The sequence below is a fragment of the Artemia sp. Qi Xiang Cuo genome, chromosome 11 (genome assembly GCF_049724085.1).
Source record: "Artemia sp. Qi Xiang Cuo chromosome 11, ASM4972408v1, whole genome shotgun sequence".
NCBI classification, from domain to species: domain Eukaryota; kingdom Metazoa; phylum Arthropoda; class Branchiopoda; order Anostraca; family Artemiidae; genus Artemia; species Artemia sp. Qi Xiang Cuo.
The window spans coordinates 37,340,104-37,364,577 of record NC_142804.1 but is presented as its reverse complement, the minus strand read 5'-3'; the positions used below and the strand labels follow the sequence as shown (position 1 = coordinate 37,364,577).

Below are 24,474 nucleotides of genomic sequence, written 5' to 3'. Positions count from 1 at the left end.
CAGAATCGAAAATAAATGGGATCTGCCTCAAGGGGAAGGCTCAGAGGCCCTTCGTTCCCCCATTTCTCAGGGAAGGGGAGGAGGGGGTCAATTTTTGACGGAAAATCAAAAATGCTCAGAATCGAAAATAAACGGGATCTGCCTCAAGGGCAAAGCTCAGCGGCCCCTCCTTTCCCCATTTCTGAGGGCAGGGGAGGGGGGCCTCAATTTTGGAGGGACAACCAAAAATACTCAGAATCGAAAACAAACGGGATCTGCCTCAAGGGGAAGGCTCAGCGGGGGGGCCTTCGTTCCCCCATTTCTGCGGGAAGGGGAGGGGGGGGGGTCAATTTTGGAGGGAAAATCAAAATGCTCAGAATCGAAAATAAAGCGTGATCTTAATTTATTTTTTAATTCAGTAGTTTTTCAGTAAGGACACTCGATATCCTAAAAGTGTCTGATTAAAACTTTTACATTCAGAATTGATGTTGTTAGCAGAATTTCAAAAAGGATCGTTTATGAGTGCTGGCGTATCTGATGAAATAATTTAGGTTGTATGATAAATTTAATTTATTTTCTTAATTCAGTAATTTTTCAGTAAGGACACACGATATCCTAAAAGTGTCTGATTAAAACTTTTACCTTGAGAATCGACGTTGTTAGCAGAAACTCAAAAAGGAACGTTTATGAGTGCTGGCGTATCTGATTAAATAATTTAGGTCGTATGATCAATTTAATTTATTTTTTAGTTCAGTAGTTTTTCAGCAAGGACACTCGATATCCTAAAAGTGTTTGATTCAAACTTTTATCTTGAGCATCGATGCTGTTATCAGAATTTCAAAAAATGATTGTTGATTAGTGCTGGCGTATCTGATGAAATAATTTAGTTCGTATGATCAATTTAATTTTTTTTTTTTAATTCAGTAGTTTTTCAGTAAGGACACTCGATATCCTAAAAGTGTCTTATTAAAAATTTTACCTTGAGCATCGATGTTGTTAGCAGAATTTCAAAAAGGATCGTTTATGAGTGCTGGCGTATCTGATGAAATAATTTAGGTCGTATGATCAATTTAATTTATTTTTTAATTCAGTAGTGAAAACAACTTCAACCGTGCCCAGCCCACCGCGATCAGAAATTAAATTAAAAAAAAAAGTTTCTTCAACTGTACGTAAGGAGCGACCCGGGGCAATAGTAACCAAAACTCTAAAAAACGAATTAGTTGAAAATAAAGTTTTAACAAGAAATGTCTGAAAAGTATTTTTTTGGGGAGATGGAGCGATGACAGATTGGATGTCTCAGACTAGTTATAGTGCTGTACTGTGGTATGAATTGCTTTCGACAACCCGGATGAATTAGTTGAAAATAAAGTTTTAACAAGAAATTTCTGAAAAGTATTTTTTGGGGGATGGGGCGATGACAGATTGGATGTCTCAGACTAGTTATAGTGCTGTACTCTGGCATGAATTGCTTTCGAAAACCCGGATGAATTAGTTGAAAATAAAGTTTTAACAAGAAATGTCTGAAAAGTATTTTTTGGGCGATGGGGGCGATGCCAGAATGGATGTCTCAGACTAGTTATAGTGCTGTACTCTGGCATGAATTGATTTCGAAAACCCAGATGAATTAGTTGAAAATAAAGTTTTAACAAAAAATGTCTGAAAAGTATTTTTGTGGGGATGGGGGTTATACCAGAGTGGATGTCTTAGATTAGCTAAAGTGCTGTATTCTGTCATGAATTGCTTTCGAAAACCCAGATAAATTAGTTGAAAATAAAGTTTTAACAATAAATGTCTGAAAAGTATTTTTTGGGGGATGGGGCGATGACAGATTGGATGTCTCAGACTAGTTATAGTGCTGTACTCTGGCATGAATTGCGTTCAAAAACCCAGATGAATTAATTAAAAATAAAGTTTTAACAACAAATGTCAGGAAAGTATTTTTTGGGCGTTGTGGGCGATGCCAGAGTGGATATCTCAGACTAGTTATAGAGCTGTACTCTGGCATGAATTGCTTTTGAAAACCCGGATGAACTAGTTGAAAATAATGTTCTAACAAGAAATGTCTGAAAAGTATTTTTTGGGGGGGATGAAGCGATGACAGATTGGATGTCTCAGACTAGTGATAGTGCTGTACTGTGGTACGACTTGCTTTCGAAAACCCGGATGAATTAGTTGAAAATAAAGTTTTAACAATAAATGTCTGAAAAGTATTTTTTTCTTGAATTTTTTTTTATTGGACTAAATTCTTTTTGGACTTCGAAATTATTCAACTTTTTTTTACGTATCTTAAAATTACATGAAATATCTTTATGGCTCTAAAAATTGTACTCTATGCTTGCCCAGAGACACGATGCGGCTTTCCCACTGTTACTCTATGGCCGATTATCGACACTACCTAGTTTATTGCATGTATTAAATCAGTAATTTTTACACAGTGGAACAATAAATACATAACTAATGTCTCTAAGAAGTGAGGATGACTCATTTTAAAAAATTATGTTTACATGATCGAGTTATTGTAGCAATGAATGCTGACAAGGAGAAGTATTTAAACTATGAAATAAGTACATGTGGTAACACTATCAGAAACGTATGTACGCAGTGTCATGATAGTAAGGAATTAAATTTCTTTGGAGTACCAAAAAAATTCAACTCTTATGATGGTGGATATGCGAGTTTGAGATATCCGGAGATGATTGCACTCAAAGAGAATGCTAACATAAAAATAATAGTTGATAAAGAGGGACATCTTCTTGCTAGTGCTTGTGGTAACCTGTTACACTGTGTTAAGCCATATCGTCAGCTTTCGGGTATTAGCATTCAAATGAAAGCAAAGACGAAAAGAAAAGCCTACTCTTCTACTAATATCATAAGCCATATCCTGTCTACGTGCCGGAACTGTTACCTGTGTAAAACTAGTGTGATAATAGACAGTGATATTGCTAGAAAAATAAAAATGACATTGGCAGAAAATATCACTAAGGAATATATAGATGAATCGATGAAAAACAAAGTACCCGCAAATGTTACTGCCATTGATCAAACACTCAATGAATCAAATAATACCAAAGACGAAAAGCATATTGAGCCTGTCGATGACACACCTATAAAAATTGTGTATGAGTCAAAATAGAATAATGATTATTCTACTGATTACAAACTAAGAGAAGACAATAGCTACAGCATCAAGAGATAATATGGCGAACCATTTTATGGAACAGATTCAAAATGTCCAAAGTTGTTCATTGATATTAATAATGATATTAATAATTTTTCTAGTAATATTCTAAATGACATTATTTCATTAAAAATATATTATGCATTACATTGTTATGTGTTCATTATTTTTAGAGTAAGCTAGCACATCAAACGTTTAGAATGTCTATTAAAACATCGAAGATGTAAGAAAAAGAATTTACATACATCATGTATCGGATAGATAGGTCAACATAGAGAAAATCTAAGTATAAGTATGAATAAATTCTCTATCAACATCTATTGACAGATACTTGGGATACCATTGACAAAATTAAAGTATCAGAAAGAATAAATTCTTTATCAATGTCTTTTGACAGATACGTTTGATAACACTGACATAATTTAAGTATCAAATTGAACAAATTCTTTATTAACATTCTTTATCGATGACATATGTCGGATACCTCGGATAACATTGACAAAATCTATCTATTAGAATGAATAAATTCTCTATCATCATCCATTGTCGGATTTCTCATTATGAAAAAATTGTAAGTAAGTAAGTAGCAAACCCTTTCTTGAATTCACCTCTTGGATACACACTATAGAAATTATATAAAAAAAAATATAATTCCAGACTTCATTTGCATGCAATAGATACCGAGCGTTCTATGACTCCTCCCCGCAGTGAATTCTAAGGGTTTTATGACTCCTCCCCACAATGAATGCAGATGGTTTTAGGACTCATCCCCCTAGCCATAACTCCATTCAACCTTGAGCGAAGGTATAAAAGTTTGATGAAGTGTTTTTCTACTTAACAACTACATTAATAGCTACCAAGATGATAGGACTGTATGACACAGAATTTATCGGTTTGAAAAAATCATCTTGTGGTGTTATATTCGAATGTGCATTTTTATTATTTCTATGGAACTCGAAGAAATTGACTGTTATCATTGGATAGTGAACTATAACATGTTTGAGTATGATAAAAGCTTGTGGAGTACTACATTACGTCATATAAACAGACTGGGATTCTACGATAGAGTGATTACACCACTTAATAATGCTGGTCAGGAACTGAGAAATGTTCAAGAGGAAGTCAGGGAAATTTGCAGCTTTTTCGGGGTTGAAGCACTCTACGTAAAGGGCAATGTACCTACAGATAAAGTTTTAATTCAAAAGTGTGACCCTAGGATTCCACTTTTCAATCTAGAAGAGTTTAAGTGTCCTAAATTTGAAGGGGGTTATCACCGTCCTGAAGACGAGGTTAGGTTTTTCGCGCATTGGATACCTAAGGACATACCTGATCGTGATAAATCCATAAGACATAATAAAAACTATTCTATATCATGGGACCATCGTTTCTGGATGTTTAAGAGTGAACTCTAAGTACTATTTTTATGTAAACATGTGTTGTTTTTTTTCTCAAAAAATCTGTTAATACGTTTAAGCAATAAATATCTTTAAGCTTAACCCGTCTTTATTCTTTAGAATAGTTCTATTCTTTTCATTAAATTGTGAAGAAATTGTAAGTAAGCAACAATCGCTTTCTTGAATTCGCTTCCTGGACACAATACAGATATTTAATTCAAGAAATCATGATCAAATCGAAAGTAAGTAATAAACTCTTTATTGTTGTCACCTATTGGATACACAATGCAGAAATTTCATTCAAGAAATTATGAAAAAATTGTAAGTAAGTAACAATGTGTCTGTGTGTGTCTGTGTGTGTGTGTATTTGTGTGTATGTGTGTGTATTTGTTGGTTTGGTTGTTTTTTTGTTTGTTTGTGTGGTTGTTTTTTTTTGTTTTTTTTTGTGTGTGTTTGTTTTTTTTTTTTCGTTTTTTTTTGTGAGTGTGTGTGTTTTTTTGTGTGTGTGTGTTTGTGTGTGTGTGTGTATGTGTTTGTGTATGTATGTGTGTCTGTGTGTGTGTGTGTGTGTGTGTGTGTGTGTGTGTGTGTGTGTGTGTGTGTGTGTGTGTGTGTGTGTGTGTGTGTGTGTGTGTGTGTGTGTGTGTGTGTGTGTGTGTGTGTGTGTGTGTGTGTGTGTGTGTGTGTGTGTGTGTGTGTGTGTGTGTGTGTGTGTGTGTGTGTGTGTGTGTGTGTGTGTGTGTGTGTGTGTGTGTGTGTGTGTGTGTGTGTGTGTGTGTGTGTGTGTGTGTGTGTGTGTGTGTGTGTGTGTGTGTGTGTGTGTGTGTGTGTGTGTGTGTGTGTGTGTGTGTGTGTGTGTGTGTGTGTGTGTGTGTGTGTGTGTGTGTTTGTGTGTGTGTGTGTGTCTTTGTGTCTTTGTCTGTGTGTGTGTGTCTCTTTGTGTGTATGTGTTTTTTTGTGTATGTGTCTGTCTCTGTGTGTGTGTGTGTGTCTGTGTGTGTCTGTGTGTGTGTCTGTGTGTTTGTCTGTGTGTGTGTGTGTCTGTCTTTGTTTCTCTGTGTGTGTCTGTGTCTGTGTGTGTCTGTGTGTGTCTCTGTGTGTCTGTCTCTGTATTTTTGTCTCTGTGTCTGTCTGTCTGTGTCTGTTTGTGTGTGTTTTTCTGTGTCTGTTTGTTTTTCTGTCTGTTCGTTTTTGTGTGTTTCTGTCTGTGTTTCTGTGTGTGTTTGTGTGTGTGTGTATGTGTGTTTGTAGGTGTATGTATGTGTGTGTGTGTGTGTGTGTGTGTGTGTGTGTGTGTGTGTGTGTGTGTGTGTGTGTGTGTGTGTGTGTGTGTGTGTGTGTGTGTGTGTGTGTGTGTGTGTGTGTGTGTGTGTGTGTGTGTGTGTGTGTGTGTGTGTGTGTGTGTGTGTGTGTGTGTGTGTGTGTGTGTGTGTGTGTGTGTGTGTGTGTGTGTGTGTGTGTGTGTGTGTGTGTGTGTGTGTGTGTGTGTGTGCTGTGTGTCTGTGTGTCTGTGTGTCTGTGTGTCTGTGTGTCGTGTGTGTGTGTGTTTCTGTGTGTCTGTCTGTTTGGCTGTGTGTCTGTGTGTCTGTCTGTGTGTGTGTGTGTCTGTGTGTGTGTTTGTGTGTTTCTGTGTGTGTTTGAGTGTGTTTTTGTTTTTGTGTGTGTTTCTGTGTCTGTCTGTGTGTTTCTTTGTGTGTGTGTGTGTGTGTGTGTGTGTGTGTGTGTGTGTGTGTGTGTGTATGTGTGTGTGTTTTCTTTTTTTTTCTCTCTTTATTCTTTTTTTTCTCTCTTTATAAAGAGAGAGAAAAAAGAATTGTCCTGTTATTGACATTAGCTAGTTTAATTGTGCTAGCTTGCACACACACAGACGTACACACAGACGTACACACACACACACACACACACACACACACACACATATACACACACACACACACACACAGACACACACACAGACACATTGTTCCTTACTTACAATTTTTCATAATTTCTTGAATGAAATTTCTGCATTGTGTATCCAATAGGTGACAACAATAAAGAGTTTATTACTTACTTTCGATTTTATCATGATTTCTTGAATTAAATATCTGTATTGTGTCCAGGAAGCGAATTCAAGAAAGCGATTGTTGCTTAATTACAATTTCTTCACAATTTAATGAAAAGAATAGAACTATTCTAAAGAATAAAGACGGGTTAAGCTTAAAGATATTTATTGCTTAAACGTATTAACAGATTTTTTAAGAAAAAAAACAACACATGTTTACATAAAAATAGTACTTAGAGTTCACTCTTAAACATCCAGAAACGATGGTCCCATGATATAGAATAGTTTTTACCATGTCTTATGGATTTATCACGATCAGGTATGTCCTTAGGTATCCACTGCGCGAAGAACCTAACCTCGTCTTCCGGACGGTGATAACCCCCTGAAATTTAGGATACTTAAACTCTTCTAGATTGAAAAGTGGAATCCTAGGGTCACACTTTTGAATTAAAACTTTATCTGTATGTACATTGCCCTTTACGTAGAGTGCTTCAACCCCGAAAAAGCTGCAAATTTCACTGACTTCCTCCTGAAAATTTCTCAGTTCCTGACCAGCATTATTAAGTTGTGTAATCACTCTATCGTAGAATCCCAGTCTGTTTATATGACGTATTGTAGTACTCCACAAGCTTTTATCATACTCAAACATGTTATAGTTCACTATCCAATGATAACAGTCAATTTCTTTGAGTTCCATAGACAATAATAAAAATGCACATTCGAATATAACACCACAAGATGATTTTTTCAAACCGATAAATTCTGTGTCATACAGTCCTATCATCTTGGTAGCTATTAATTTAGTTGTTAAGTAGAAAAATACTTCATCAAACTTTTATACCTTCGCTCAAGGTTGAATGGAGTTATGGCTAGGGGGATGAGTCCTAAAACCATCTGAATTCATTGTGGGGAGGAGTCATAAAACCCTTAGAATTCACTGCGGGGAGGAGTCATAGAACGCTCGGTATCTATTGCATGCAAATGAAGTCTGGAAATTACATTTTTTTTTATATAATTTCTATAGTGTGTATCCAAGAGGTGAATTCAAGAAAGAGTTTACTACTTACTTACTTACAATTTTTTCATAATGAGAAATCCGACAATGGATGATGATAGAGAATTTATTCATTCTAATAGATAGATTTTGTCAATGTTATCCGAGGTATCCGACATATGTCATCGATAAAGAATGTTAATAAAGAATTTGTTCAATTTGATACTTAAATTATGTCAGTGTTATCAAACGTACCTGTCAAAAGACATTGATAAAGAATTTATTCACTCTGATACTTTGATTTTGTCAATGGTATCCCAAGTATCTGTCAATAGATGTTGATAGAGAATTTATTCATACTTATACTTAGATTTTCTCTATGTTGACCTATCTATCCGATACATGATGTATGTAAATTCCTTTTCTTACATCTCCGATGTTTTAATAGACATTCTAAACGTTTGATATGCAAGCATGCTCTAAAAATAATGAACACATAACAATGTAATGCATAATATATTTTTAATGAAATAATGTCATGTAGAATATTAATAAAAAGAATATATTATTATACATTATTAATATCAATGAACAACATTGGACATTTTTAATCTGTTCCATAAAATGGTTCACCATGTTCTCTCTTGATACTATAGCTATTGTCTTCTCTTAGTTCGTAATCAGTAGAATAATCATTATTCTATTTTGACTCATACACAATTTTATAGGTGTGTCATCGACAGGCTCAATATGCTTTTCGTCTTTCGTATTATTTGATTCATTGAGTGTTTGATCAATGGCAGTAACATTTGCGGGTACTTTGTTTTTCATCGATTCATCTTTATATTCCTTAGTGATATTTTCTGCCAACGTCATTTTTATTTTTCTAGCAATATCAATGTCTATTATCACACTATTTTTACACAGGTAACAGTTCCGGCACGTAGACAGGATATGGTTTATGATATTAGTAGAAGAGTAGGCTTTTCTTTTCGTCTTTGCTTTCATTTGAATGCTAATACCCGAAAGCTGACGATATGGTTTAACACAGGGTAACATGTTACCACAAGCACTAGCAAGAAGATGTCCCTCTTTATCAACTATTATTTTTATGTTGGCATTCTCTTTGAGTGCAATCATCTCCGGATATCTCAATCTCGCATATCCGCCATCATAAGAGTTGAATTTCTTTTGGTACTCCAAAGAAATTCAATTCCTTATTGTCATGACAATGCACGCATACGTTTCCGATAGTGCTACCACTTGTACTTATTTCATAGTTTAAATACTTCTCCTTGTCAGCATTCAATGCTAGAATAACACTATCATGTGAACATACTTTCTTAAAATGCTTCATCTTCACTTCTTAGAGATATGAGTTATGTGTTTATTGTTCCACTGTGTAAAAAATACTGATTTAATACATGCAATAAACTAGGTAGTGTCGATAATCAGCCATAGAGTAACAGTGGGAAAGCCGCATCGTGTCTCTGGGCAAGCATAGAGTACAATTTTTAGATCCATAAAGATATTTCATGTCATTTTAAGATACGTAAAAAAAAAAGTCGAATAATTTCGAAGTCCAAAAAGAATTTAGTCCAATAAAAAAAAATTCAAGAAAAAAAAATACTTTTCAGACATTTCTTTTTAAAACTTTAGTTTCAACTAATTCATCCGGGTTTTCGAAAGCACTTCGTACCACAGTAAAGCACTATCACTAGTCTGAGACATCCACTCTGTCATCGCTTCATCCCCCCCAAAAAATACTTTTCAGACAATTCTTGTTAAAACTTTATTTTCAACTAATTCATCCGGGTTTTCGAAAGCAATTCATGCCAGAGTACAGCACTATAACTAGTCTAAGACATCCACTCTGTCATCGCCCACATCGCCCAAAAAATACTTGTCTGACATTTCTTAATAAAACTTTATTTTTAACTAATTCATCCGTGTTTTCGAACGCAATTCTTGTCAGAGTACAGTACTATAGCTAGTCTGAGACATCTACTCTGTCGTCGCCCCATTCCCGCAAAAAATACTTTTCAGGCATTTATTGTTAACAATTTATTTTCAACTGAATCATCCGGGTTTTCGAAAGCAATTCATGCCAGAGTACAGCACTATAACTAGTCTAAGAAATCCACTGGAATCGCCCCCATCCCCCAAAAAATACTTTTCAGACAGTTCTTGTTAGAACTTTATTTTCAACTAATTCATCCGGGTTTTCGAAAGCAATTCATGCCAGAGTAAAGCACTATAACTAGTCTGAGATATCCAATCTGGCATCGCCCCCATCGCCCAAAAAATACTTTTCAGAGATTTCTTGTTAAAACTTTATTTTCAACTAATTCATCCGGGTTTTCGAAAGCAATTCGTACCACAGTACTGCACTATCACTAGTCTGAGACATCCACTCTGTCATCGCTCCATCCCCCCAAAAAAATACTTTTCAGACATTTCTTGTTAAAACTTTATTTTCAACTAATTCATCCGGGTTTTCGAAAGCAATTCATGCCAGAGTACAGCACTATAACTAGTCTGAGACATTCACTCTGACATTGCCCCCATCGCCCAAAAAATACTTTTCAGACATTTCTTGTTAAAACTTTATTTTCAACTAATTCATCCGGGTTTTCGAAAGCAATTCATGCCAGAGTACAGCACTATAACTAGTCTGAGACATCTAATCTGTCATCGCCCCATCCCCCAAAAAAGACTTTTCAGACATTTCTTGTTAAAACTTTATTTTCAACTAATTCTTCTGGTTTTTAGAAATCCCTTCATGCCAAAATACAGCACTTTAACTAGTCTAAGACAACCATTCTAGCATAGCCCCCATCCCCCAAAAAATAATTCTCCGACATTTCTTGTTAAAACTTTATTTTCAACTAATTCATCCGGGTTTTCGAAAGCAATTCATGCCAGAGCATAGCACTATAACTAGTCTGAGACATCCAATCTGTCATCGCCCCATCCCCCAAAAAATACTTTTCAGACATTTCTTGTTAAAACTTTTTTTTCAACTAATTCATACGGGGTTTCGAAATCAATTCGTACCACAGTACAGCACTATAACTAGTCTGAGACATCCAATCTGTCATCGCTCTATCCCCCCAAAAAATACTTTTCAGACATTTCTTGTTAAAACTTTATTTTCAACTAATTCGTTTTTTAGAGTTTTGGTTACTATTGAGCCGGATCGCTCGTTACGTACAGTTGAAGAAACTTTTTTTTTTAATTTAATTTCTGATCGCGGTGGGCTGGGCACGGTTGAAGTTGTTTTCACTACTGAATTAAAAAATTAATTAAATTGATCATACGACCTAAATTATTTCATCAGATACGCCAGCACTCATAAACGATCCTTTTTGAAATTCTGCTAACAACATCGATGCTCAAGGTAAAAGTTTTAATCACACACTCTTAGAATATCGAGTGTCCTTACTGAAAAACTACTGAATTAAAAAAAAATAAATTAAATTGATCATACGACCTAAATTATTTCATCAGATACGCCAGCACTCATAAAAAATCCTTTTTTGAAATTCTGCTAACATCGTCGATGCTCAAGATAAATGTTTGAATCAAACACTTTTAGGATATCGAGTGTCCTTGCTGAAAAACTACTGAATTAAAAAATAAATTAAATTGATCATACGACCTAAATTATTTCATCAGATACGCCAGCACTCATAAACGTTCCTTTTTGAAATTCTGCTAACAACATTGATTCTCGAGGTAAAAGTTTTAATCAGACACTTTTAGGATATCGTGTGTCCTTACTGAAAAACTACTGAATTAAAAAAATAAATTAAGTTTATCATACAACCTAAATTATTTCATCAGACACGCCAGCACTCATAAACGATCCTTTTTGAAATTCTGCTAACAACATCGATTCTCAATGTAAAAGCTTTAATCAGACACTTTTAGGATATCGAGTGTCCTTACTGAAAAACTACTGAATTAAAAAATAAATTAAGATCACGCTTTATTTTCGATTCTGAGCATTTTGATTTTCCCTCCAAAATTGACCCCCTCCCCTCCCCTGCCCTCAGAAATGGGGGAAGGCGGGGCCGCTGAGCTTTGCCCTTGAGGCAGATCCCGTTTATTTTCGATTCTGAGCATTCTTGGTTTTCCTTCCAAAATTGACCCCCCCTCCCCTGCCCTCAGAAATGGGGGAAGGAGGGGCCACTGAGCTTTGTCCCTGAGGCAGATCCCGTTTATTTTCGATTCTGAGCATTTTTTATTTTCCCTCCAAAATTGACCCCCTCCTCCCCTGCCCTCAGAAATGGGGGAAGGAGGGGCCTCTGAGCCTTCCCCTTGAGGCAGATCCCGTTTATTTTTTATTCTAAGTAATTTTGGTTTTCCCTCCAAAATTGTCCCCCCTCCCCTTCCCTCAGAAATGGGGGAACAAAGGGCCTCTGAGCCTTCCCCTTGAGGCAGATCCCGTTTATTTTAGATTCTGAGTATTTTTGGTTTTCCCTCCAAAATTGACCCCCCCCCCGCCGCTGCCCACAGAATTGGGGGAAGGAGGGGCCGCTGAGCTTTGCCCTTGAGGCAGATCCCGTTTATTTTCGATTCTGAGCATTATTTGTTTTCCTTCCAAAATTGACCCCCCCCCTCCCCTGCCCTCAGAAATGGGGGAAGGAGGGGCCACTGAGCTTTGTCCCTGAGGCAGATCCCGTTTATTTTCGATTCTGAGCATTTTTTATTTTCCCTCCAAAATTGACCCCCTCCTCCCCTGCCCTTAGAAATGGGGGAAGGAGGGGCCTCTGAGCCTTGCCCTTGAGGCAGATCCCATTTATTTTCGATTCTGAGTATTTTTGGTTTTTAAATTGACAAGACATTGAAGTATTTGCAAATGCTAAACCCTTTTCTTTTTTTCTCCACCTTAATAGGATCAAATTCGCAAATCATATTATTATCTTTTTTGCAATGTTTAGGATCAGGTGGGGAATCCCCGTTCGTAATTTCTAATCACCTTAATCCTTTTTCCCCATTGTCAAGTACCTGCTCCAAAAATATTTTATTCAGAAATTTCATGTTAAAAAATTATCTTATTACTAATCACCCCTTTTTTCCAAATGTCAATCAAACGCCAAGGAACGTAATTTCCCCGAACACATCAAACTATTTCCAAGACAGATTAGCTTTTTAAAATGTTCACGCGTAAATACAGTGTCAAAGGTATGGGTTTTTCACACTGTCAAATAACTAGTCTGGTAATCTGCCTCGGAAAGGTGCCATGGAACGTAAAGGCCCAGACACTTAGAGTTGCCCCAGAAACCTGTCTGATTGGCCCAGAAACCTATCTGGTTAGCAAAGAAAGCTGTCTGGTTGGCCCAGAAACCTGTCTTGTTGGCCCAGAAACCTGTCAGGTAGGTTTTGTATAATTCCATATGCTATTGACAACAATAGCAATAACTAGTCTGGTAATCTGCCATGGAAAGGTGCCAGGGAACGTGCCGTACGCAAATAACACAGGATGGAACATAAAGGAAGTATAACATTGATTACTACTCTCTTTACTTTTGTCATGAAGCTTTTCACATGGAAACGTTTTTAAATTAGTTAACATAAGAAATTATTTTCTTTTCTATAATGTTCAGTTTCTTGTAACTGTTGTTTAAAATCCCCCAAAAAGGAATGCTAAAGTCTCCAATTATGATTATAGGTTGTCTCGGATATATCAAAGGACCCAGAAATTACACTGAATCTGGTAAAGCAAGAACTTATTTTAGCCGACTTGATACAGAAAAACTGAAATCTACAGATGATGCTCTATCAGTTTCTGAAGAGCTTTATGATGATGAGTCAGTAAATGAAGAAAGTGGAGAGGTTGAATACATCATAAATCCTTTTATCGTTGGTGGTGACGAGACAGAGATTACAAGGTATCCTTTTATAGTATCAATCCAGTTTCGGAAGAAACACCAATGTGCAGGAATAATTGTCGACAGAAGTGTTATTTTAACCGCTGCTCATTGCATAACTGATATATTGACAACCAGTAGGAATTGGATGGTTGTTGCGGGAAAAACTTATTTAAAAGACATTGAGCCTGGTCAAGTCCTCTCGATACTTTTTGCAGAGCAGCATCCTGACTACATTTACACAAAAAATTTGATGTTAAACGATATTGGGTTGATTTGGCTTAATGGATCATTCGTTTGGTCCGAGAATGTACGACCCGCAACTCTTCCCAGAATTTGGTAAGTCTTTATTATTATAAGTTTGGGATCTTAAGAGTTTACCTGTATATAGTTTTACTGTCAGTTAAGCATGGGGTTTGGCCTCTCACAAATATTTACAGGAGGAAGAGAGCGAGAGACCTCAGTTATGTTTAATTGAAGTTTGTCAGTCTTAGATGTGCAAAATTGTTTTTTACTCTTGTGTTCAAAACTAACGTTCTTGTGATGTTTGTTATTCCATCAAAAATAAATTTTTTCTACCGTTCCAGATTGAATTATAATACATTTTAATTATTAATTATTATGACTAATGAGCCGGCCAACATTATCGAATACTTTTTTCAATACCCTATTGAATACCTTTTACCCAATACAAAAAAAAACAGCAATGCATTAAAAAATAAAGATAGCATCCTAAAATTTTGAAAAACAGATCTAAAAGAGATCGAAAGGCCACTAAAAGTAACAGAGCTCGAGCCCATAAGAAGCGTTACTATATTGTCTTGTCAGGGGCGTCACTAGCCTTTTACCTCGGGGGGGGGGATGTCCAAAATGTGCTAATGAATTCGGGTACGTGCCGATGACAACCAATATTTTGTACTTCATTTTTTATGTGTTAAAATAATTTTTATTATTTTTGGAAAATTGTCATATATTGTAGAGACAAACTCAGGTACAAAAGTGAAATCTAGACAAAGAAAATAAGCTAAACTTTAAGGCTGCGTCGCTTTTCAACTTTCCACTTTTATACAAGTAGATCGAGGTCAATTTTTTCCAGTTGGTCTTTTTCTGATCTTATGAGCATGAGATGGCCAATTTGATAGTTTCCCTTAGTTGACCTCAATCTGTTCTTGACGATTTTCTTTCAGCTAAATATTCTTTCACTGGAGTAGTTTTTGCAAAAGTGAATGCTCTATAAACTAAAGGCAATCCTCATCGGTTCTTTTTCGCTAGAGAGAACAACTTGTTAAACTCAATGATGCTTCCAGTACTTTCGCAAGTCTCTGCAAAAAGAATGATAATGTTCCCTATGTGGGCTAGGCATCGGCCTGCATACTGCATTTTTTTTCCTAGCTTCTTAGAAATGTGAGCTTGGGTTCCCTTGAAGCTCCCATTCATGTTACTTGCAATCGAAGCACTGAAATGCTAGTTTTTCTTCATTGATACGAGCCTTTAGCAAAACTCGTAGAATTCATTCTGCAATATCGGGTCCTTCCTTCGACTCAGAAACAATGACGAGTAAACTCTCTTTAGCGGCTCCCTCTCTATCAAAGTGCCATACACCTACAGCTTAATACTGTTTATGGCTGACGGCGGATGTTTTGTCTACAAAGACGCCAAAGAAGGCAGCATCATTTACTTCTGCTATAATTTTTTGAACTGGCTCCGTTCCAACAATCGCAATTAATTTTTTTTCACTTCTACACGACAAATAGTTGGTGAAGTTCCGCATGTTCTGGTTTTTCATCCAATGGCCCATTTTGATGTTGTGTATCGAAAGAAGATTGGCTAGTTCAACGTGATTTACCCCTTCATGACTCTTCCAACGAAATGCCAGCCCTTGTTTACTAGAATTGTGGTAACATTTAGCAACATGTATATAATGCGACTCCCTGTTTCCCTTTCTTTTTCTGTCTCTATTTTTTTCGTTACTTTCCGCTTGTTAACTAAGCTTGACAATGATTTATCTCTTACTATAAAACAAGTCAGATAACCTACAGAAGTTTTGTGACCATTTGATTGGAAGTGAGTGATGAGCATTTCAGCCTTGGTACTCTTGCTTCGCATTTTTTGTCAGTTTCTAGTTCCTGTTATTAATGAAGAATCTTTGTTTCTGTATTCACGGCCAGGTTCAGATGGAAACAACGAACAGGCAAAGCAGTTGGGCTTTGCGACCCTGTCTTTCTCGACCCTATACTCTGAGCTCGGGTACTAATTGTACCAGTTTCTAGAAAACCGCAACTGGTGTTTGGAATTCTAGGATTGGATTTCCTCATTTATTGGAAAAATGATATTTGGCTGAAATTGTTCTAATTTTATAAGCTTCATCTTTTCTGAGTCTGAAAGTTTTTCTTTTATTGAGCCCGGGATTTTGCTCGACTCTTACGATTTCAGCTTGTTGTAAACTTTCGGCCTCAAATTCTACTCCTTCCATTCTCGACACTTTCTAAGAAATGAATTTCTCATACTGAATAATTAGCCTAGTTCATATTCGCTGATTGTAGCGTCTAATTCGTTAGTGACGGAATCCAACTTAACTTCAAACGTCAGTTGTTTTTTTGCCCCATGAGCAAATTCAATAATGTAAGAAAGAAAAGCGAAGATATTGCTTATTCCTACCGTTTTACGTGATCAATTTCCGAACAGCGAAGATCTTCCATTTTTTTTCCTGCGATTCCACAGTGTCAGACCTGAGAGTAAAAGCAACTAAGGTTTTTGTCAGCCGCATTTTCTTCTATTCAGACTCTGATATGTGTCAAGGATGGACCAGGACGAACTTCCTCAAGAAATGTCAGAAAATATTACTTCAATTTCACCACAGTTGTTTGTCTGTATTTATTTCACGCATTCGAAAAAATTTAAAAGCTCGGAAAAAATTCAAAAACATTTATAGGGAAACCTGACCATGACCTATTAAACTTGTAGAAATAGGCATTTGGTTGGCTATACAAAATGTGGTACTAAATACTGACCGCGTCAAAGGCGATATTATGCCCAAAGGTCGTAAACTTACACCTTGTAATTTCTCCGATAGCGTCACTTAAAGCGCTAAAGATTGTACCAACTATGCTCGCGCCCCCCTCGATTAATGGGAGAAATTAGAATATGTAGACATATAATTGTGGCCTCTGTTTTCTTCAGCTGTCTGGAGATCAGATTCCTCTGAGAGCGTTACCTTTGGAGACATGTGAACTAATTACCTATTATTAGACTAGATCCAGACATATAAAATGAAATAAACACAAATAAAAAAAAGGCACCAGATTTATTGAAACTTACATATCTAGGTAAACAGCAGTGGGTCATTCCAAACGACAATAATGGTGACCGAGATACAAAATGAAAGGATTGCAAGGATCGTACGCCAAAAATTCTGTCCAAGCGGTCCTGATTCTTATTTACGAATAAATTTTAAAAAACACTTTTACCCCACTACCAACTGCAGTTCTTTCGTCCTGCGCTGTACGGACTGGCTTGCCATTGGCTCACGTGGTCCAATGATGCGAGCCCTTCGTCCAATAATCTTTCTTAAGTATTTTTGATGATCTAGGCGTTCATACGGTTCTTATCGTTTAAACTTCCTTAGAAATATTGTACGTAGCATCTTTTTTTTATTACTCACTTTTTTAGCGAAATCTAAAGCTTGATAGTGCCGTCCATTTTCTGGGGGTGACTGCACTTTTCTCTTTGATGATTACGGATTTTTCATTTTTGAAATTAGATTTAACTTAATTAGAGGAAGTCAGAATTATCTTTATAGGAAGTCAGTATTATTTTGGTATTTTAAATACATCGCATTTTACTCATGGTACATATTAACCTTCCCATCAATTAATGACGCCCCGTCATTAGTAATTGCTTGCCTTTGGGCTTTTAAAATGTTCGCGATTTATTAACTATTTCCTCTACATAATTATTTTATATTTGTGTTATTGCTTAATCAGGAGTGCTAAAAATTTTCTCTATTACTTTTCTTATTTTATTCTACATCCCTATCTAAAATTCATCTACCGAACTAAGATTATTCATGGTTCTAGGCTAACTACTATACTAAAGATTTTTTTTTCTACACCTAAAACTGATTACTTTTACATTTCCAACAAGGTTGGGGCTATTCTGCCTTTACATAAGTTTTTTTTTGAATTCAATTTTTACAAGGCCCTTTTTTTTATTTTGCTGTTTATATGGCACACTACTTTCTATCTACGCTACATTAAATTAATATCTCGAAAACGCTACACATAACTATCTGGACATCTAACACTACATACAAAAACGATTTAAAACACACCATATTGTGTCTACCATATTCACTGGTAAAATTAAAACACTTTCACTATTGGGATTTTTGAGTTATCAAAGTTATTAAGAAGTAACATATGTAAATTCACATCTATTTCATTACCTTCGAGTCCTTAGTGTACTCAATCCTCCTGTTGTAAATTATTGTCCTTCACTCTTTTCGTCTTGATAAAATTCTTTAAAGCACTTACGTTGTGGTTTCTTCATGGGACAGTTCAAGCACGATTGTGTTCACACGACAGGCTTTCTCTAATTGTCAATGTATTCTCGTATAAAATTGTTCTTTTGTGTCTCTTATAAACTTGTTAGCTCATGGCTTGCGTCTATTAACCTTTGCGGTGATTTCTAGGTTAATCACGGGGGAATTGAAGTTCCTTAAATTGGACATTGGAGTTGGACGGGTTGACATCAAACTATAGTGGCTCCTTCGACATATTGTCTTTAACTTCAACTTCAAATATCTTCAAATATCTTCAAATATCATTTAACTTCAAATATCGTTAAATATCTCGTACTGATCTTGTACTGGTCGATAGGGTTGTCGGAATTAAACTTCAAATGGTCTTTAACTTCAACTTCAAATATCTTCAAATATCATTTAACTTCAAGTATCGTTAAATATCGTTTAACTTCATCCTTCCATCTGTTTCATGGGGTTCTCAGAATTAGATTTTAAATTGTCTTTAACTTCAACTTCAAATATCTTCAAATATCATTTAACTTCAAGTATTGTTAAATATCATTTAACTTCATCCTTCCACATGTTCGATGGGGTTCTCAGAATTAAACTTAAAATAGTCTTTAACTTCAACTTCAAATATCTTCAAATATCTTTAAATATCGTTTAACTTCAAATATCGTTAAATATCTCGTACGGATTTTGTACTGGTCGATGGGGTTCTCAGAATTTATGTGATTATATAGTTCGATAAAACACTGGATACTGATATTCAAATATAATGTTACCTGATACGTAATATGGTTTATGGTCGAAGAAACAATGATCAAAGGTAACTGTTGTTTTCGTAGACGAAGCTGGGGTGAAAATTGCCTGGAGTGTATGGTGAGTACTCTTCGCTGGTTGAGGTATGATGAAAATAGATGCTACTAGGTTGTATCTGCACTGGGCAACTCATTGTAATGCTCGATATCCAATGTGTCCATCCGCCTCCTGTAATAAAAATATCGAGGCAGAATCACACGTTGTTTAAAGTAAACACTCGTAGTACAAATTCTTTAAAGTAAACACGTTCTTTAAAGTAAACACTCATAGTACAAATAAGTCACGTATTAATTGGGTACATTAATTTCTACGCTATGAGACAGAATTAAAACATCTAAAACAGAATCTAAAACAGAGATGTCTTCAAATTTGTTTTGAGAACGGAAACATCGATAAAGGGCTTATATAATTCTCCAATACTTATTAAATAAACATAATTTACCCTACATTATTAAGTTTGAGGTCTAATTTTACAACATATTTCATGCCTGCATTGTTCACGCACGTCCGTGCTGTTCAAGAAACGCATGTTGCAGCGTCATAACCACACGGTTTTACGTAAACGATACTACAATGAGGGAACCAGACATAACAAGGACGAGTGGAGACCTCTATACCCACTCGTTTTCTAATGTCTTCCCTATTTCTTGGCTTAGACGTTCTCATGGGGCTCCGGGTTTAACCTCTGCATTTCAGCTGTTTCCCCGTGTTCTTCTCTTGGTTTTCGTCTTCTTAGTCTTAGGATTCTTTCGTAATTAAAAGTCGATAGGGTTCTTATGGTCAGGGAGGTTATGAATACGAAGCATATGGCCACTAGTATGTTCCACCAGAAATTGATCGAGAACAATCCGTATCTATTATCTACATACGTTAATCTTTGGTCTTCATTCGTCAATAGGGGAATCTGCAAATCTAATACTTCTTTTATTTTTGTAAGCTTTATTGTTCCTTTATTCTTTTCTATTTTTGACCATATGGAGGTTTTTATTTCCTCGTTTTCTATATTGGGAATAGTGTACGACAGGTTGATCGCCTTGAAGTTAGTTATTTTTGGACTTATTATCTTTGTGCTCGTGGTAATTAACGGCGTTCGGACGGTTGACTCTTTAGTTATGAGTCGACGCCCTTGTTTTATGGTTATTGTACCCACATTTTGTAACAGTAATTCTGTATTGTAACTTGGGTCTATTCTTTCTGTATTATTATAACAAGACAAAGTTCCAAATGTTTCTCTTCGAACAGAGAATAATGATAATGTTCGTAAATATGAACATGATCAGCTCATAATTAGTCGTTTCTGTACTGGTAGTTTTTTTTTCTGTTCCAACCTTTCTATTATCCTTTGAAAGGGCATTGAAATAACACTAACAAAAATAAGACATCTAAAACTTAATCAAATCCTTAGTAACATAGACTAATTTAGTCTAAGGTACGCAAAAAAATTATTTAATTGGGGGGGGGGAGTTGCTTGCAAATGTTATCCCTGTTCTATTATACCAACAGAGCAAAGCAAAACAGTTTGTCATTAACTTGAACTGTACCGAGTTTGTTTTTTTTTTTTACGGAAAATACGTCAGTATAGCAATCAAGGATGCTTGTTGTAACAAAACATTGAACGTAGATTTAATTAAACTGAAGTACTAAGGTATGTCTTATGTCTAGCTAAAAAATAAAACCTACATATGCTCATCCTCTCTCGCTCTTAAATAAATAGAACAACATAAAAAGAAAATTGACATTTTCAAATAAGCAGTTTTTAAGAACAATAGACAGACTTTTGACAACCTTTCTTAATTGTGTTGAATGGTATCTGTTTATAAAAAAAAGCAATAAGTTAAGTCTGATATTTGCCATCATTACAAATAATCCATAAAATTAATAAGCGCACATAACGCAGATATTTATCCACTAGGGGACCTAACGTGTGCGAGGGGAGTCGACCCCAGCAATACAAATGACACTCGACCCAAAAAAAATACATTAATGTATTTTTAATTATTCTCAAAAGAAAATATTAAGTAAGCATACTTCTTAAATAGTGTCAAAGGCAGGAAATAGCATAAAAAATTGCATAAAAAAAACGAATTTTGATTTTACACAATACATGTCAATTCTAATATTCTGAGTTAGAAGATTAAAATCAAGTAGCCTTAATAAGGTCCATGTTTAAATATTTTTCAATGTAGCTCAATGATTCCCCGCCCCGCTTTCAACGCCTACTAATATATTAAGGCAATAGTTGTTTTTTCGTAAGGTAGCTACCTAGTAGGCAGAATGTGCCACACAGGACCTAAAAACACTATTTGTCACCATTGGTCGACCACGAGCTTCCTACCTCGGACCTTTCTCTCTGATCACCAATGTTTTGACATAACTTGTATTATTATTTTTTTTTATCATTAATATTGACTTGGTTAACTTTACTTGCACACTGTTAAATTTATTATGGTGGATGACAAGTTGATTTTCATAAGGGATTTGAAATCCGCCACCCTCAACGAATAATGAAAAGAAAATACTAGTCGAAGGTTGAGGACACAACCTCCCTATGACAAGAACATTTGACTTTACATTAATTAGGGATATTTCCATCTGTCAGGTTTTTTAACCGTTCTGCCTGACTGTGTCGTCATTTTCTCCTCTGTTTCTTGCGGTTTTTTCTTTTTCGGTTTTTCTAGAGAAATAAGGTCAAATTTTTTGTTTTGTTTTTTCAAAAATTATTGCCCTTTTAATTTCGTTTGTTTACCGTGTTCGGCTGCTGAGGTCGGCCTTGATTTATCTATTTCTTTATCTACTGTATGGTCTGATTCGCCGTCAGACTCTTCGGAACTAGTTTCCGACGAATCCGGATTAGAACTTTTAGAGGTGGCACTTTTTGAGGTGTCACCTGCCCTTCCTTCGTAAATTTCTACTCATCTGGAAGTAGAAGGTTAATTTTCTAAGTCCTCGTCTTGAGTTTTCAACTCGGGAGATTTGAAAGATTCTTGAGAGCTTTGGGAGGAATCATTAGTTTTTGCGGGGTTCCTCCACTGTTTGAAGGCCATGTCTTCAGGGGGATGGGGCATTCATTGCACTAAGATTTCCCTCCATGAAGTCCACTTTTTTAGTTTGACCTTGGACACAGTTATATCATGATATTGACTTTGCTGGTCATCCTTTGGAGTTTTATTCCCGTGCAATGTAGTATGACTCGTTTTTATGGGAAAATTTATTAAATCCATGGCTTCTCTCAGGTTTGTTTTAGTTAAATCTTTGGGAGGAGTTTTCTTTACAGTAATAACGGGGGTTTCTACAGCTCTGTTTAATTCTTCATGTAAAGACAGGGGCCTTTCTATCGGTGTTGCAGAGGAAACCATATCGTCTGTAAATCTTGGTGTAGTTCAAGGGGTCGAAATTAGCTTTGTGACAAATTGTGTTTTCGGAATTGCTGTGTAATCTAAAAATCCTACACTCATCGATGAAAAGCTTTTTGATGTTTTTGCGTGCTTATTCTTATTGGTAGAGTGGATTTTTTCTCAGGAGTAACTCTGTTTCCCGCAGTTAAAAATTTTTCAAAGTTTTCTTCAACACTGTCATTCTCGAAATAGTCTTGCTTGAAATTAAAGGGTTTTAGCTCTGCCAATCTTGACCTAGGGGGCTCATTTTCTGCATCTGACGAATCAGTAGAGGAGGGATGTGATACCCATCTCTCTGGAAATTTGGCTCTTTTTATTCGGAAAACCTGCTCCTTGTAAGTTCTTCCACTATCAGGGTTTTCCATTTTAAAAGTATATTTGTTATTGTACTTTTTGACTATTATGTACGGTCCAGAATATTTGTTGGAAAGTTTTTTTGCCTTCCGTTTTTGCTTCGTTCTTTAGGTAGACACAGTCTCCTACTTTGAAATCTATACTGCCTTTGACTTTGGGTTGGTTTCTTAGCTCTTGGTTTATTTTACATTTTTCCAACTCTTGCCTAACTATTTTATAAGTTTTCCTCATCCTATTTATGAATTCTTGTTTGTAATCTTCCGAGCTATTATAATACTGCCGAGATTCAATAATCTCATTATATGGGATTCTAAAATCACGACCAAAAAGTAAATAAAATGGATTGTCTTTGTTTGTTTCAGAGTAAGCAGTATTGATTACGTTAGTTAAATAAGGTAAGAATTTATCCCAGTCGTTCCTATTGTATTTCGTATAAATAATTAAAACGTTCGAAAATATTTTATTCCTGATTTATATTTTAACATTATCTTATGGGTGGTACGGAGCTGTCACCATTTTATCTATATTAAGAAAAATCATTAAGTCTTTTGTTACTTTTGAAACCAAATTACCTCCGTTGTCACTCAAATTTTTATTAGGAATGCCAAATTGTAAAAATAATTTTGATAACGCTTTACTTGTGGTATAAGCACCTTGATTTTTTAATTCTTTTGCAAAAGTAAATCCGGAAAAATGATTATAACCGAAAGAATACAAGTATAGCCTCTGATAGAAACAGGTAGGCCTCCACTTGTCCTGTATAGGTCAAATGAGATAATATCGAAGGGGTACTTTGCTATCGAGATCCTTCCGAGATCCATCCTGCTACCGAGAAATTGGAGGATTAGGATAAGCTGTGGGGATTTTTCTTAAGTTACATGCTTCGCATGTACTTACAAATTCTTTAAGTTTTGTCATTGCAGACGGCACGTAAAAATATTGTTTTAACTTATGGAATGTTTTCATAACTCCTAAATGCCCACCTGTATCCGAATGAAAATATTCAAATGCAGGCCCTATTAAGTTTTGTGGTAGCACAGGTATTATTGAGGTTTGGTTTCTGTTTGTCTCAGCAGTCACGATTCTACATAGTATTTCTTCATCAAGATCATAGTAAAAATTATCCATCTCTTTTCTAAGAGTTTTGAATTTATCCGGTAACGCATCAACATTAACAAAATAATCAATTAGTTCTACACACATTTCGTACTTTTTTTGCTTTCTTTTTATATTTTCCAAAGACAAGGGACACTAGTTAATCTTATTTTCTTTTACCGTGTGTTTGACTTTGTTTTTCTAACATCCATGTTTGCTCTTAGCATTTATAGCGTTAACTCCATTTTCTTCAGCTTCTGACGGAATATTTTCTGGGTATCTACTCAAAAAGTCGCAAGCGGCGTTTTGTTTACCTTTTAAATGTTCAAATTCGTAATCTAGGTCTTGGACTTTCATAATCCATCTAGCTAGAATGCCCGTGGGGTTTTTAAATGTGCGCAGGTACTGCAAGCTTTTATGGTCTGATCGTAGTATAAATTTTCTACCAATTAAATAATGCCTAAATTTGTCCAAGTGGTAGATAATAGATAGTAATTCTAAGTTTATGGCGGAATAACTACTTTCGCCTTTTGATAAAGTTTTACTCGAATAGCATATAACTTTTTCTATTTGTTTTTGTTTAGGCGTTCCCTCTAGAGGATTAGGGTTTTCTACCGGGATTATTAGCGAAAGAATTGCGCCAATGCCTTTTGAACTAGCATCAGTTGTGACCACAAATTGTCCGTTTTCGAAATCAGGAAGTGATTATATAGGTTCTGAAGTGAGTGCCTTTTTGAGACGGTCTAGGGAAGTTTGAGCTTCCTAGGACCAGGTAACCTTATGGGAGTTGCCTTTAGTTAATTCCGTGAGGGGTTTCGCGA

At 35.8% G+C, this 24,474-nt stretch overlaps 1 protein-coding gene across 4 annotated transcripts in view; it reads left to right on the top strand.

Annotated features, from left to right (window-relative positions):
- LOC148946945 (uncharacterized) overlaps positions 1-24,474 on the top strand; it is a 214,158-nt gene that overhangs the window by 84,776 nt on the left and 104,908 nt on the right. For all 4 annotated transcript variants that reach the window (XR_016142407.1, XM_089096753.1, XM_089096751.1 and 1 more), the window contains exon 3: positions 13,267-13,804. Coding sequence is in view for 3 of the 4 variants with exons in the window: in XM_089096753.1 (XP_088952879.1) it covers positions 13,267-13,804 (538 nt within the window). In the remaining variant the exon portion in view is untranslated. The remainder of the gene's footprint in view (positions 1-13,266; positions 13,805-24,474) is intronic.